At 47.7% G+C, this 16,728-nt stretch overlaps 1 protein-coding gene across 1 annotated transcript; it reads right to left on the bottom strand.

The window, feature by feature from the left end:
• Window positions 1-298: 298 nt before the first annotated feature.
• Window positions 299-985, bottom strand: LOC138368953 (mucin-19-like). The gene has a single exon (XM_069331680.1). It carries the CDS (start codon window positions 983-985, stop codon window positions 299-301), a length of 687 nt encoding a protein of 228 aa, XP_069187781.1.
• Window positions 986-16,728: the final 15,743 nt, after the last annotated feature.

Raw genomic sequence — 16,728 nt, 5'->3', positions numbered from 1 at the left:
AACCCCATGCATTCTTGGGAGTGCAAGGGGGAGTTGGGTAAAACCCTGGTTTGTGTCTCGGAGAGGCTGCAGGATCCAAATAAGTTAGGTACAACAACTGGTTTCAACTCTTTTGACCATGTCGTAGCGCAGTCGATTAAGGCAGCGTCTGGGATGATCCCGGACGTAGGTTCGAATCCTCGTCACGGCCCTTGTGGATTTGTTCATTGATGCATCACGCTATTGTGATTTCTGAGTGTAGGTTAGGGTAGGTTAGGTTAGGTTAGGTTAGGGTAGGTTAGGTTAGCTTTCCTCAAGTTTAGTTGAGCTCCTCCTTGTGAGGTCCAGCTGTCAAGCCTTGACACCCGCCCAACACCTTGTGAGGTCCAGCTTTCAGACCTTGACACCCGCCCAACACCTTGTGAGGTCCAGCTGTCAGACCTTGACACCCGCCCAACACCTTGTGAGGTCCAGCTGTCAGACCTTGACACCCGCCCAACACCTTGTGAGGTCCAGCTGTCAGACCTTGACACCCGCCCAACACCTTGTGAGGTCCAGCTGTCAAGCCTTGACACCCGCCCAACACCTTGTGAGGTCCAGCTTTCAGACCTTGACACCCGCCCAACACCTTGTGAGGTCCAGTTGTCAGGCCTTGACACCCGCCCAACACCTTGTGAGGTCCAGCTGTCAGGCCTTGACACCCGCCCAACACCTTGTGAGGTCCAGCTGTCAGGCCTTGACACCCGCCCAACACCTTGTGAGGTCCAGCTGTCAGGCCTTGACACCCAGCCAACATCTTGTGAGGTCCAGCTGTCAGGCCTTGACACCCAGCCAACATCTTGTGAGGTCCAGCTGTCAGGCCTTGTCCAGCTGTCAGGCCTTGACACCCAGCCAACATCTTGTGAGGTCCAGCTGTCAAGGGATGTGTTGGCGCTTGACAGGAATGGGTTGTAACTTGACGGAGATGGGCTGGCACTTGACAGGGATATGAGTTGGCACTTGACATGGTTGGGTTGGCACTTGACAGGGCTGGGGTTGGCACTCATTGCCTGAACAATGGAGTGTTTGGGTAGTGTGACCACTCATTAACGAGGAGTCATGTTAGAAGTGACCATAATAACCGACCAGCGACAACAAGTGAGTGTACGACAAGACTTTACACGACTCATAACTGCACAGTAGCAGGAGTCTCCGTCCACAGGCTGGTCACACTGCAGCAGGCCAGGGAGGCCACAGTAGCAGGAGTCTCCGTCCACAGGCTGGTCACACTGCAGCAGGCCAGGGAGGCCTACATGTGGAGACCAACGCAAGTGAAGGAATATACCTTACACTCATACAGTGACCTCGTGCCTCCTCTGACCTCCGCCCCGCCTGTGGGGTCACCACCTCAAGGCTGACTGTGGTGGTGCCCCGCCCTCTGACCTGTGTCACTCACCTTGTGTGGTGGTATCCCGCCCTCTGACCTGCGTCACTCACCTTGTGTGGTGGTGCCCCGCCCTCTGACCTGCGTCACTCACCTTGTGTGGTGGTGTCCAGCCCTCTGACCTGCGTCACTCACCTTGTGTGGTGGTTCCCCGCCCTCTGACCTGCGTCACTCACCTTGTGTGGTGGTGCCCCGCCCTCTGACCTGTGTCACTCACCTTGTGTGATGGTTCCCCGCCCTCTGACCTGCGTCACTCACCTTGTGTGGTGGTGTCCCGCCCTCTGACCTGCGTCACTCACCTTGTGTGGTGGTGCCCCGCCCTCTGACCTGCGTCACTCACCTTGTGTGGTGGTTCCCCGCCCTCTGACCTGCGTCACTCACCTTGTGTGGTGGTGTCCCGCCCTCTGACCTGCGTCACTCACCTTGTGTGGTGGTTCCCCGCCTTCTGACCTGCGTCACTCACCTTGTGTGGTGGTGTCCCGCCTTCTGACCTGCGTCACTCACCTTGTGTGGTGGTGTCCCGCCTTCTGACCTGCGTCACTCACCTTGTGTGGTGGTGTCCCGCCCTCTGACCTGCGTCACTCACCTTGTGTGGTGGTTCCCCGCCCTCTGACCTGCGTCACTCACCTTGTGTGGTGGTGTCCCGCCCTCTGACCTGCGTCACTCACCTTGTGTGGTGGTTCCCCGCCCTCTGACCTGCGTCACTCACCTTGTGTGGTGGTGTCCCGCCCTCTGACCTGTGTCACTCACCTTGTGTGGTGGTGCCCCGCCCTCTGACCTGCGTCACTCACCTTGTGTGGTGGTTCCCCGCCCTCTGACCTGCGTCACTCACCTTGTGTGGTGGTGTCCCGCCCTCTGACCTGTGTCACTCACCTTGTGTGGTGGTGTCCCGCCCTCTGACCTGCGTCACTCACCTTGTGTGGTGGTGCCCCGCCCTCTGACCTGCGTCACTCACCTTGTGTGGTGGTTCCCCGCCCTCTGACCTGCGTCACTCACCTTGTGTGCACACAAACACCTGTAGGGGCCCGACCAACACCAGCAGAGTACACAAAACACCTGTAGGGGCCCGACCAACACCAGCAGAGTACACAAAACACCTGTAGGGGCCCGACCAACACCAGCAGAGTACACAAAACACCTGTAGGGGCCCGACCAACACCAGCAGAGTACACAAAACACCTGTAGGGGCCCGACCAACACCAGCAGAGTACACAAAACACCTGTAGGGGCCCGACCAACACCAGCAGAGTACACAAAACACCTGTAGGGGCCCGACCAACACCAGCAGAGTACACAAAACACCTGTAGGGGCCCGACCAACACCAGCAGAGTACACAAAACACCTGTAGGGGCCCGACCAACACCAGCAGAGTACACAAAACACCTGTAGGGGCCCGACCAACACCAGCAGAGTACACAAAAACACCTGCAGGAGCCCATAACAACTTGATCCACATCCGCAGGATCCACATGAACAACTGGAAAGTTCACGACAACACCTGAAGGTTATACAGCAACAACTGCAGAGTCCACAACAACACCTGAAGGTTATACAGTAACAACTGCAGAGTCCACAACAACACCTGAAGGTTATACAGCAACACCTGAAGGTTATACAGCAACACCTGCAGAGTCCACAACAACACCTGAAGGTTATACAGCAACACCTGAAGGTTATACAGCAACAACTGCAGAGTCCACAACAACACCTGAAGGTTATACAGTAACAACTGCAGAGTCCACAACAACACCTGAAGGTTGTACAGTAACAACTGCAGAGTCCACAACAACACCTGAAGGTTGTACAGTAACAACTGCAGAGTCCACAACAACACCTGAAGGTTGTACAGTAACACCTGCAGAGTCCACAACAACACCTGAAGGTTGTACAGTAACACCTGCAGAGTCCACAACAACACCTGAAGGTTGTACAGCAACACCTGCAGAGTCCACAACAACACCTGAAGGTTGTACAGTAACAACTGCAGAGTCCACAACAACACCTGAAGGTTGTACAGCAACACCTGCAGAGTCCACAACAACACCTGAAGGTTATACAGCAACACCTGCAGAGTCCACAACAACACCTGAAGGTTGTACAGTAACAACTGCAGAGTCCACAACAACACCTGAAGGTTGTACAGTAACACCTGCAGAGTCCACAACAACACCTGAAGGTTGTACAGTAACAACTGCAGAGTCCACACCAACACCTGAAGGTTGTACAGCAACACCTGCAGAGTCCACACCAACACCTGAAGGTTGTACAGTAACAACTGCAGAGTCCACACCAACACCTGAAGGTTATACAGCAACACCTGCAGAGTCCACAACAACACCTGAAGGTTGTACAGCAACACCTGCAGAGTCCACAACAACACCTGAAGGTTGTACAGCAACAACTGCAGAGTCCACAACAACACCTGAAGGTTGTACAGTAACAACTGCAGAGTACACACCAACACCTGAAGGTTGTACAGCAACACCTGCAGAGTCCACAACAACACCTGAAGGTTGTACAGCAACAACTGCAGAGTTCACAACAACACCTTCAAGGACCAAAACACCACATTAATGGCTTAGAACAACACCTGCAGGGACAATAACACCTACAAAATCTCTAGAAACACCTGCAGTGCTCACAATTCCTGTGGGGCTCGCAGCTACTTCAATAAGGTTCACATCAACACCTGCAAGTTCCAAAACAACAGGTAAAGGGACCACATCAACAAATTTACGGTACAAAACACCTGCAGGGTCCACACCAACACCTGCAGGGTCCACACCAACACCTGCAGGGTCCACACCAACACCTGCAGGGTCCACTCCAATACCTGCAGGGTCCACACCAACACCTGCAGGGTCCACTCCAACACCTGCAGGGTGCACAACAACACCTGCAGGGTCCACACCAACAGCTGCAGGGTCCACACCAACACCTGCAGGGTCCACACCAACAGCTGCAGGGTCCACACCAACACCTGCAGGGTCCACACCAACACCGGCAGGGTCCACAACAACACCTGCAGGGTCCACACCAACACCTGCAGGGTCCACACCAACACCTGCAGGGTCCACACCAACACCTGCAGGGTCCACACCAACAGCTGCAGGGTCCACACCAACACCTGCAGGGTCCACACCAACACCTGCAGAGTCCACACCAACACCTGCAGAGTCCACACCAACACCTGCAGGGTCCACCACAACACCTGCAGGGTCCACACCAACACCTGCAGGGTCCACACCAACACCTGCAGGGTTCAAATCAACACCTGCAGGGTCCACTCCAACACCTGCAGGGTGCACACCAACACCTGCAGGGTCCACAACAACACCTGCAGGGTCCACAACAACACCTGCAGGGTCCACAACAACACCTGCAGAGTCCACAACAACACCTGCAAGGTCCACACCAACACCTGCAGGGTCCACACCAACACCTGCAGGGTCCACACCAACACCTGCAGGGTTCAAACCAACACCTGCAGGGTCCACTCCAACACCTGCAGGGTGCACACCAACACCTGCAGGGTCCACAACAACACCTGCAGGGTCCACAACAACACCTGCAGGGTCCACAACAACACCTGCAGAGTCCACAACAACACCTGCAGGGTCCACACCAACACCTGCAGGGTCCACACCAACACCGGCAGGGTCCACAACAACACCTGCAGGGTCCACTCCAACACCTGCAGGGTCCACACCAACACCTGCAGGGTCCACACCAACAGCTGCAGGGTCCACACCAACACCTGCAGGGTTCACACCAACACCTGCAGGGTTCACACCAACACCTGCAGGGTCCACACCAACACCTGCAGGGTTCACACCAACACCTGCAGGTCCACACCAACACCTGCAGGGTCCACAACAACACCTGCAGGGTCCACACCAACACCTGCAGGGTCCACAACAACACCTGCAGGGTCCACACCAACACCTGCAGGGTCCACAACAACACCTGCAGGGTCCACACCAACACCTGCAGGGTCCACACCAACACCGGCAGGGTCCACAACAACACCTGCAGGGTCCACACCAACACCTGCAGGGTCCACAACAACACCTGCAGGGTCCACACCAACACCTGCAGGGTCCACACCAACACCTGCAGGGTCCACAACAACACCTGCAGGGTCCACACCAACACCTGCAGAGTCCACACCAACACCTGCAGGGTCCACACCAACACCTACAGGGTCCACACCAACACCTGCAGAGTCCACACCAACACCTGCAGGGTCCACACCAACACCTGCAGGGTTCACACTAACACCTGCAGGGTCCACACCAACACCTGCAGGGTCCACACCAACACCGGCAGGGTCCACAACAACACCTGCAGGGTCCACACCAACACCTGCAGGGTCCACACCAACACCTGCAGGGTCCACAACAACACCTGCAGGGTCCACACCAACACCTGCAGGGTTCACACTAACACCTGCAGAGTACACACCAACACCTGCAGGGTCCACACCAACACCTGCAGGGTCCACAATAACACCTGCAGGGTACACAACAACACCTGCAGGGTCCACAACAACACCTGCAGGGTTCACACTAACACCTGCAGAGTCCACACCAACACCTGCAGGTCCACACCAACACCTGCAGGGTTCAAACCAACACCTGCAGGGTCCACACCAACACCTGCAGGGTCCACACCAACACCTGCTGGGTCCACACCAACACCTGCAGGGTCCACACCAACACCTGCAGGGTCCACAACACTTGCAGGGTCCACAACAACACCTGCAGGTCCACACCAACACCTGCAGGGTTCAAACCAACACCTGCAGGGTCCACACCAACACCTGCAGGGTCCACACCAACACCTGCTGGGTCCACACCAACACCTGCAGGGTCCACACCAACACCTGCAGGGTCCACAACAACACCTGCAGGGTCCACAACAACACCTGCAGGGTCCACACCAACACCTGCAGGGTCCACACCAACACCTGCAGGGTACACAACAACACCTGCAGAATCCACATCAACACCTGCAGGGTCCACACCAACACCTGCAGGGTTCAAACCAACACCTGCAGAATCCACATTAACACCTGCAGGGTCCACACCAACACCTGCAGGGTCCACATCAACACCTGCAGGGTCCACACCAACACCTGCTGGGTTATCTTGAGGTTATCTTGAGATGATTTCGGGGCTTTTGTGTCCCCGCGGCCCGGTCCTCGACCAGGCCTCCACCCCCAGGAAGCAGCCCGTGACAGCTGACTAACACCCAGGTACCTATTTTAATGCTAGGTAACAGGGGCATTCAGGGTGAAAGAAACTTTGCCCATTTGTTTCTGCCTCGTGCGGGAATCGAACCCGCGCCACAGAATTACGAGTTCGGCGCGCTATCCACCAGGCTACGAGGCCCCAACATCTGTACACACGGCCCCAACAGGGTACACACGAACACCTGCAGGATGCACACCAACACTTGCAGGGTCCACACCAACACCCGCAAGGTCCACACCAACACCTGCAGGGTGCACAACAACACCTGCAAGGCCCAGCACAAGGCCCGCGCCACAAAGGAGGACCTCCACGACAGAGTAAACACAGGAGACAATGCGGGTGTTGACGCGGGTGTTGACTTTGGCCGTAGTTAAAGGCTGGGAGCCCTGCGGTGGGGGGGGGGACTGCTGTTGTTTACCGGGAGTGTTGTTAACCTGGAGTGTAGTTTACCTGGAGTGTAGTTTACCCGGAGTGTTGTTTACCTGCAGTGTTGTTTACCTGGAGGGTAGTTTACCTGGAGTGTAGTTTACCTGGAGTATAGTTTACCCGGAGTGTTGTTTACCTGCAGTGTTGTTTACCTGGAGGGTAGTTTACCTGGAGTGCAGTTTACCTGGAGTGTAGTTTACCCGGAGTGTTGCTTACCTGGAGTGTTGTTTACCTGGAGTGTTGTTTACCTGGAGTGTAGTTTACCCGGAGTGTTGTTTACCTGGAGCGTTGTTTACCTGGAGTGCAGTTTACCTGCAGTGTTGTTTACCTGGAGTGTTGTTTACCTAGAGTGTTGTTTACCTGGAGTGTTGTTTACCTGGAATGCTGTTTACCTGCAGTGTTGTTTACCTGGAGTGTAGTTTACCTGGAGTGAAGTTTACCTGGAGTGAAGTTTACCTGGAGTGTTGTTTTCCTACAGTGTAGTTTACCTGGAGTGTAGTTTACCTGGAGTGTTGTTTACCTGCAGTGTAGTTTACCTGGAGTGTTGTTTACCTGGAGTGTTGTTTACCTGGAGTGTTGTTTACCTGCAGTGTTGTTTACCTGAAGTGTTGTTTACCTGGAGTGTTGTTTACCTGGAGTGTTGTTTACCTGGAGTGTTGTTTACCTGCAGTGTTGTTTACCTGGAGTGTAGTTTACCTGGAGTGTAGTTTACCTGGAGTGTAGTTTACCTGGAGTGTTGTTTACCTGCAGTGTAGTTTACCTGGAGTGTAGTTTACCTGGAGTGTTGTTTACCTGGAGTGTTGTTTACCTGGAGTGTTGTTTACCTGGAGTGTTGTTTACCTGGAGTGTTGTTTACCTGGAGTGTTGTTTACCTGCAGTGTTGTTTACCTGGAGTGTTGTTTACCTGGAGTGTTGTTTACCTGGAGTGTTGTTTACCTGCAGTGTTGTTTACCTGCAGTGTTTGTTACCTGGAGTGTTTGTTACCTGGAGTGTTGTTTACCTGGAGTGTTGTTTACCTGAAGTGTAGTTTACCTGGAGTGTTGTTTACCTGGAGTGATGTTTACCTGGAGTGTTGTTTACCTGGAGTGTTGTTTACCTGCAGTATTGTTTACCTGCAGTGTTGTTTACCTGGAGTGTTGTTTACCTGCAGTGTTGTTTACCTGCAGTGTTGTTTACCTGCAGTGTTGTTTACATGGAGTGTTGTTTACATGGAGTGTTGTTTACCTGCAGTGTACTTTACCTGCAGTGTAGTTTACCTGCAGTGTAGTTTACCTGGAGTGTTGTTTACCTGCAGTGTAGTTTACCTGCAGTGTTGTTTACCTGGAGTGTTGTTTACCTGGAGTGTTGTTTACCTGGAGTGTTGTTTACCTGGAGTGTTGTTTACCTGCAGTGTAGTTTACCTGCAGTGTAGTTTACCTGGAGTGTTGTTTACCTGCAGTGTAGTTTACCTGGAGAGTTGTTTACCTGGAGTGTTGTTTTCCTGCAGTGTTGTTTACCTGCAGTGTTGTTTACCTGCAGTGTTGTTTACCTGGAGTGTTGTTTACCTGGAGTGTTGTTTACCTGCAGTGTAGTTTACCTGCAGTGTTGTTTACCTGGAATGTTGTTTTCCTGGTGTGTAGTTTACCTGCAGTGTTGTTTTCCTGGAGTGTAGTTTACCTTGAATGTTGTTTACCTGCAGTGTTGTTTACCTGCAGTGTTGTTTACCTGGAGTGTTGTTTACCTGCAGTGTAGTTTACCTGGAGTGTTGTTTACCTGGAGTGTTGTTTACCTGGAGTGTTGTTTACCTGCAGTGTTGTTTACCTGGAGTGTTGTTTACCTGGAGTGTAGTTTACCTGGAGTGTTGTTTACCTGCAGTGTAGTTTACCTGGAGTGTTGTTTACCTGCAGTGTTGTTTACCTGGAGTGTTGTTTACATGTAGTGTTGTTTACCTGCAGTGTTGTTTACCTGCAGTGTTGTTTACCTGCAGTGTTGTTTACCTGCAGTGTTGTTTACCTGGAGTGTCGTTAACCAGGAGAATAGTTTACCTGGAGTGATATTTTCCTGGAGTGTTGTTTACCTGGAGTGTTGTTTACCTGGAGTGCTGTTTACCTGGAGGGTAGTTTACCTGGAGTGTTGTTTACCTGGAGTGTTGTTTACATGTAGTGTTGTTTACCTGGAGTGTTGTTTACATGTAGTGTTGTTTACCTGAAGTGTTGTTTACCTGCAGTGTAGTTTACCTGCAGTGGTGTTTACCTTGAGTGATATTTTCCTGGAGTGTTGTTTACCTGGAGTGTTGTTTACCTGGAGGGTAGTTTACCTGGAGTGATGTTTACCTGGAGTGTTGTTTACCTGGAGTGTTGTTTACCTGGAGTGCTGTTTACCTGCAGTGTTGTTTACCTGGAGTGTTGTTTACATGTAGTGTTGTTTACCTGGAGTGTTGTTTGCCTGCAGTGTTGTTTACCTGCAGTGTAGTTTACCTGCAGTGTTGTTTACCTGCAGTGTTGTTTACCTGCAGTGTTGTTTACCTGGAGTGTTGTTAACCAGGAGGATAGTTTACCTGGAGTGATATTTTCCTGGAGTGTTGTTTTCCTGCAGTGTTGTTTGCCTGGAGTGCTGTTTACCTGCAGTGTTGTTTACCTGGAGTGCTGTTTACCTGGAGGGTAGTTTACCTGCAGTGTTGTTTACCTGGAGTGTTGTTTACCTGGAGTGTTGTTTACATGTAGTGTTGTTTACCTGGAGTGTTGTTTACCTGCAGTGTTGTTTACCTGCAGTGTTGTTTACCTGCAGTGTTGATTACCTGCAGTGTTGTTTACCTGCAGTGTTGTTTACCTGCAGTGTTGTTTACCTGCAGTGTTGTTTACCTGCAGTGTTGTTTACCTGGAGGGTAGTTTACCTGGAGTGTTGTTTACCTGGAGGGTAGTTTACCTGGAGTGATATTTTCCTGGAGTGTTGTTTACCTGGAGTGTTGTTTACCTGGAGTGTTGTTTACCTGGAGTGTAGTTTACCTGGAGTGTTGTTTACATGTAGTGTTGTTTACCTGGAGTATTGTTTACCTGGAGTGTTGTTTACCTGGAGTGTAGTTTACCTGGAGTGTTGTTTACCTGGAGTGTTGTTTACCTGGAGTGTTGTTTACATGTAGTGTTGTTTACCTGGAGTGATGTTTACCTGCAGTGTTGTTTACCTGGAGTGTTGTTTACCTGGAGTGATGTTTACCTGCAGTGTTGTTTACCCGCAGTGTAGTTTACCTGCAGTGTTGTTTACCTGCAGTGTTGTTTACCTGCAGTGTTGTTTACCTGCAGTGTTGTTTACCTGGAGTGTTGTTTACCAGGAGGATAGTTTACCGGGAGTGTTGTTTACCTGGAGTGTTGTTTACCTAGATGGTAGTTTTCCTGGAGTGATATTTTCCTGGAGTGTTGTTTACCTGGAGTGTTGTTTACCTGGATTGTTGTTTACCTGGAGTGTAGTTTACCTGGAGTGTTGTTTACCTGGAGTCTTGTTTACCTGGAGTGTTGTTTACATGTAGTGTTGTTTACCTGGAGTGTAGTTTACCTGGAGTGTTGTTTACCTGGAGTCTTGTTTACCTGGAGTGTTGTTTACATGTAGTGTTGTTTACCTGGAGTGCTGTTTACCTGCAGTGTTGTTTACCTGGAGTGTTGTTTACATGTAGTGTTGTTTACCTGCAGTGTAGTTTACCTGCAGTGTAGTTTACCTGCAGTGTTGTTTACCTGCAGTGTTGTTTACCTGCAGTGTTAATTGCCTGGAGTGCTGTTTACCTGGAGGGTAGTTTACCTGGAGTGCTGTTTACCTGGAGTGTTGTTTACCTGGTGTGCTGATTACCTGGAGGGTAGTTTATCTGGAGGGTAGTTTACCTGGAGTGATATTTTCCTGGAGTGTTGTTTACCTGGAGTGTTGTTTACCTGGAGGGTAGTTTACTGGAGTGTTGTTTACCTGGAGTGCTGTTTACCTGGAGGGTAGTTTACCTGGAGTGATATTTTCCTGGAGTGTTGTTTACCTCGAGTGTTGTTTACCTGGAGTGTTGTTTACCTGGAGTGTAGTTTACCTGAAGTGTTGTTTACCTGGAGTGTTGTTTACCTGGAGTGTTGTTTACCTGGAGTGTTGTTTACCTGGAGGGTAGTTTACTGGAGTGCTGTTTACCTGGAGTGTTGTTTATCTGGAGGGTAGTTTACCTGGAGTGTTGTTTACCTGGAGTGTTGTTTACCTGGAGTGTTGTTTACCTGGAGGGTAGTTTACTGGAGTGCTGTTTACCTGGAGTGCTGTTTACCTGGAGTGTTGTTTACCTGGAGTGTTGTTTACCTGGAGAGTAGTTTACCTGGAGGGTAGTTTACTGGAGTGCTGTTTACCTGGAGTGTTGTTTACGTGGAGTGTAGTTTACCAGGAGGGTAGTTTACTGGAGTGCTGTTTACCTGGAGTGTTGTTTACCTGGAGGGTAGTTTACCTAAAGGGTAGTTTACTGGAGTGCTGTTTACCTGGAGTGCTGTTTACCTGGAGTGTTGTTTACCTGGAGTGTTGTTTACCTGGAGTGTTGTTTACCTGGAGGGTAGTTTACCTGGAGTGTTGTTTTCCTGGAGGGTAGTTTACCTGGAGAGTAGTTTACCTGGAGTGTTGTTTACCTGGAGGGTACTTTACTGGAGTGTTGTTTACCTGGAGGGTAGTTTACCTGGAGTGTTGTTTACCTGGAGGGTAGTTTACCTGGAGGGTAGTTTACTGGAGTGCTGTTTACCTGGAGTGTAGTTTACCTGGAGGGTAGTTTAAATGGAGTGTTGTTTACCTGGAGGGTAGTTTACTGGAGTGTTGTTTACCTGGAGTGTTGTTTACCTGGAGGGTAGTTTACCTGGAGTGTTGTTTACCTGGAGGGTAGTTTACCTGGAGGGTAGTTTACTGGAGTGCTGTTTACCTGGAGTGTTGTTTACCTGGAGGGTAGTTTAAATGGAGTGTTGTTTACCTGGAGGGTAGTTTACTGGAGTGTTGTTTACCTGGAGTGTTGTTTACCTGGAGGGTAGTTTACGTGGAGTGTTGTTTACCTGGAGGGTAGTTTACCTGGAGGGTAGTTTACCTGGAGGGTAGTTTACTGGAGTGCTGTTTACCTGGAGGGTAGTTTACTGGAGTGCTGTTTACCTGGAGGGTAGTTTACCTTGGAGGGTAGTTTACCTGGAGGGTAGTTTACCTGGAGGGTAGTTTACCTGGAGGGTAGTTTACCTGGAGGGTAGTTTACTGGAGTGCTGTTTACCTGGAGGGTAGTTTACCTGGAGTGTTGTTTACCTGGAGGGTAGTTTACCTGGAGGGTAGTTTACCTGGAGGGTAGTTTACCTGGAGTGTTGTTTACCTGGAGGGTAGTTTACTTGGAGTGTTGTTTACCTGGAGGGTAGTTTACCTGGAGTGTTGTTTACCTGGAGGGTAGTTTACCTGGAGTGTTGTTTACCTGGAGGGTAGTTTACCTGGAGTGTTGTTTACCTGGAGGGTAGTTTACCTGGAGGGTAGTTTACCTGGAGTGTTGTTTACCTGGATGGTAGTTTACTTGGAGTGTTGTTTACCTGGAGTGTTGTTTACCTGGAGGGTAGTTTACCTGGAGTGTTGTTTACCTGGAGGGTAGTTTACCTGGAGGGTAGTTTACCTGGAGTGTTGTTTACCTGGAGGGTAGTTTACCTGGAGGGTAGTTTACCTGGAGGGTAGTTTACCTGGAGGGTAGTTTACCTGGAGGGTTGTTTACCTGGAGGATAGTTTACCTGGAGGGTTGTTTACCTGGAGGGTAGTTTACCTGGAGGGTAGTTTACATGGAGGGTAGTTTACCTGGAGGATAGTTTACCTGGAGGGTAGTTTACCTGGAGGGTAGTTTACCTGGAGGGTAGTTTACCTGGAGTGTTGTTTACCTGGAGTGTACATGAAGACTGTAGCATGACTTGACGTCCCTTGACGACTCAGCGAGGTGCTCAGCCTGACGCCCTCACGCTCCCTCCTGGACACACGTCACGGTATGTATCATGCATATGTATCAACACATACTTATGTATCAACACATACTTATGTATCAGCTAAACTTCTAAACTTATATATCAACAAATACTTATGTATCAACAAAACTTATGTACCAACACATACTTATGTACCAACACATACTTATGTATCAACACATACATATGTACCAACACATTCTTATGTATCAGCTAAACTTATGTATCAGCTAAACTTATGCCTCAGCTAAACTTCTAAACTTATATATCAACAAATACTTATGTATCAACAAAACTTATGTACCAACACATACTTATGAATCAACACATACTTATGAATCAACACATACTTATGTATCAACACATACTTATGAATCAACATATACTTATGTATCAACACATACTTATGTATCAACACATACTTATGTATCAACACATACTTATGTATCAACACATACTTATGTATCAACACATACTTATGTATCAACACATTCTTATGTATCAACACATACTTCTGTATCAACACATACTTCTGTATCAACACATACTTATGTATCAACACATACTTATGTATCAACACATACTTATGTATCAACACATACTTATGTATCAACACATACTTATGTATCAACACATACTTATGTATTAACACATACTTATGTACCAACAAAATTTATGTATCCACAAAACTTATGTATCAACAAAACTTATGTATCAACAAAATTTATGTATCCACAAAACTTATGTATCAACAAAACTTATGTATCAACAAATACTTATGTATCAACAAAACTTATGTATCAACAAAACTTATGTATCAACAAAACTTATGTATCCACAAAACTTATGTATCAACAAAACTTATGTATCAACAAAAACTTATGTATCCACAAAACTTATGTATCAACAAATACTTATGTACCAACTAAACTTCTGTTTCAACAAAACTTATGTATCAACAAAACTTATGTATCAACAAAACTTATGTATCCACAAAACTTATGTATCCACAAAACTTATGTGTCAACAAAACTTATGTATCAACAAAACTTATGTATCCACAAAACTTATGTATCCACAAAACTTATGTGTCAACAAAACTTATGTATCCACAAAACTTATGTATCAACAAAACTTATGTATCCACAAAACTTATGTATCCACAAAACTTATGTGTCAACAAATACTTATGTATCAACAAAACTTATGTATCCACAAAACTTATGTGTCAACAAATACTTATGTATCAACAAAACTTATGTATTCACAAAACTTATGTATCCACAAAACTTATGTGTCAACAAATACTTATGTATCCACAAAACTTATGTATCCACAAAACTTATGTGTCAACAAAACTTATGTATCCACAAAACTTATGTATCCACAAAACTTATGTATCCACAAAACTTATGTATCCACAAAACTTATGTGTCAACAAAACTTATGTATCAACAAAACTTATGTATCAACAAAACTTATGTATCCACAAAACTTATGTGTCAACAAATACTTATGTATCAACAAAACTTATGTATCCACAAAACTTATGTATCAACAAATACTTATGTATCAACAAATACTTATGTATCCACAAAACTTATGTATCAACAAACTTATGTATCAACAAACTTATGTATCAACAAACTTATGTATCAACAACATTTATGTATTAACAAATATTTTGAATTTAACACTTATGTTCAATTGCATTTTGCATATAGTGATTGTTTAATTGTCTCATAACCTGCTGAATGGCGCCCGACACATTTTAGGAATTTAATTGAATGTTGAACACAAATGTTGAATGTTATCAACGTCAAATGATTCCCCTCTTGTTTCATTTTTATATGTGCAAATGGAGGGGGTGAGGGGGATTTTCGACAAGCCGCCGGCTACCTGTCCTCGTCGAGGCCACTAGAGTTAGTGGCCCTCAGGTAAATCAGGACACTAACCTGCTTCCTGCAGTTTTATATTGTGTGAATTTGTTTTCTTTTTAATTTTTGCAAATGTTTTGATATATGAATTTTCATACATTTAAAATTTCTATATTTTGAAGTTGCGTCGACTATTGTCCCAATGTGAGATAATGCCCTCTATGGGTGGATAATGAGAGATACTGCCCTCTATGGGTGGATAATGAGAGAGATACTGCCCTCTATGGGTGGATAATGATAGATACTGCCCTCTATGGGTGGATAATGAGAGATACTGCCCTCTATGGGTGGATACTGAGAGATACTGCCCTCTATGGGTGGATACTGAGAGATACTGCCCTCTATGGGTGGATACTGAGAGATACTGCCTTCTATGGGTGGATACTGAGAGATACTGCCTTCCATGGGTGTATAATGATAGATACTGCCCTCTATGGGTGGATAATGAGAGATACTGCCCTCTATGGGTGAATACTGAGAGATACTGCCCACTATGGGTGGATACTGAGAGATACTGCCCTCTATGGGTGGATAATGAGAGATATACTGCCCTCTATGGGTGGATACTGAGAGATACTGCCCTCTATGGGTGGATACTGTGAGATACTGCCCTCTATGGGTGGATACTGAGAGATACTGCCCTCAATGGGTGGATACTGAGAGACACTGCCCTCTGTGGGTGGATAATAAGAGATACTGCCCTCTATGGGTGAATAATGAGAGATACTGCCCTCTATGGGTGGATAATGAGAGAGATACTGCCTTCTATGGGAGAATAATGAGAGATACTGCCCTCTATGGGTGAATAATGAGAGATACTGCCCTCTATGGGTGAATAATAAGAGATACTGCCCTCTATGGGTGGATAATGAGAGATACTGCCCTCTAAGGGTGGATAATGAGAGAGATACTGCCCTCTATGGGTGAATAATGAGAGATACTGACCTCTATGGGAGAATAATGAGAGATACAGCCCTCTATGGGTGGATAATGAGAGATACTGCCCTCTATGGGTGGATAATGAGAGAGATACTGCCCTCTATGGATGGATAATGAGAGATACTGCCGTCTATGGGTGGATAATGAGAGAGATACTGCCCTCTATGGGTGAATAATGAGAGATACTGCCCTCTATGGGTGGATAATGAGAGATACTGCCCTCTATGGGTGGATAATGAGAGAGATACTGCCCTCTATGGGTGGATAATGAGAGATACTGCCCTCTATGGGTGGATAATGAGAGATACTGCCCTCTATGGTGGATAATGAGAGATACTGCCGCCTATGGGTGGATAATGAGAGATACTGCCCTCTATGGGTGGATTATGAGAGATACTGCCCTCTATGGGTGGATTATGAGAGATACTGCCCTCTATGGGTGGATAATGAGAGATACTGCCCTCTATGGGTGAATAATGAGAGATACTGCCCTCTATGGGTGGATAATGAGAGAGATACTGCCCTCTATGGGAGGATAATGAGAGAGATACTGCCCTCTATGGGTGGATTATGAGAGTTACTGCCCTCTATGGGTGGATAATGAGAGATACTGCCCTCTATGGGTGGATAATGATAAATACTGCCCTCTATGGGTGGATAATGAGATACTGCCCTCTATGGGTGGATTATGAGAGATACTGCCCTCTATGGGTGGATAATGAGAGAGATACTGCCCTCTATGGGTGGATTATGAGAGATACTGCCTTCTATGGGTGGATAATGAGAGATACTGCCCTCTATGGGTGGATACTGATAAATA

This window comes from Procambarus clarkii, chromosome 26, assembly GCF_040958095.1.
Source record: "Procambarus clarkii isolate CNS0578487 chromosome 26, FALCON_Pclarkii_2.0, whole genome shotgun sequence".
NCBI lineage: Eukaryota > Metazoa > Arthropoda > Malacostraca > Decapoda > Cambaridae > Procambarus > Procambarus clarkii.
Note: the sequence above shows the minus strand (reverse complement) of the source record. Positions and strands in the feature narration are given on the sequence as shown.

What these genes read in the sequence shown, in the direction of transcription:
- LOC138368953 (XM_069331680.1), bottom strand. Translation starts at nt 985, where the DNA reads ATGTCAAGTGCCAACTCATATCCCTGTCAAGTGCCAGCCCATCTCCGT.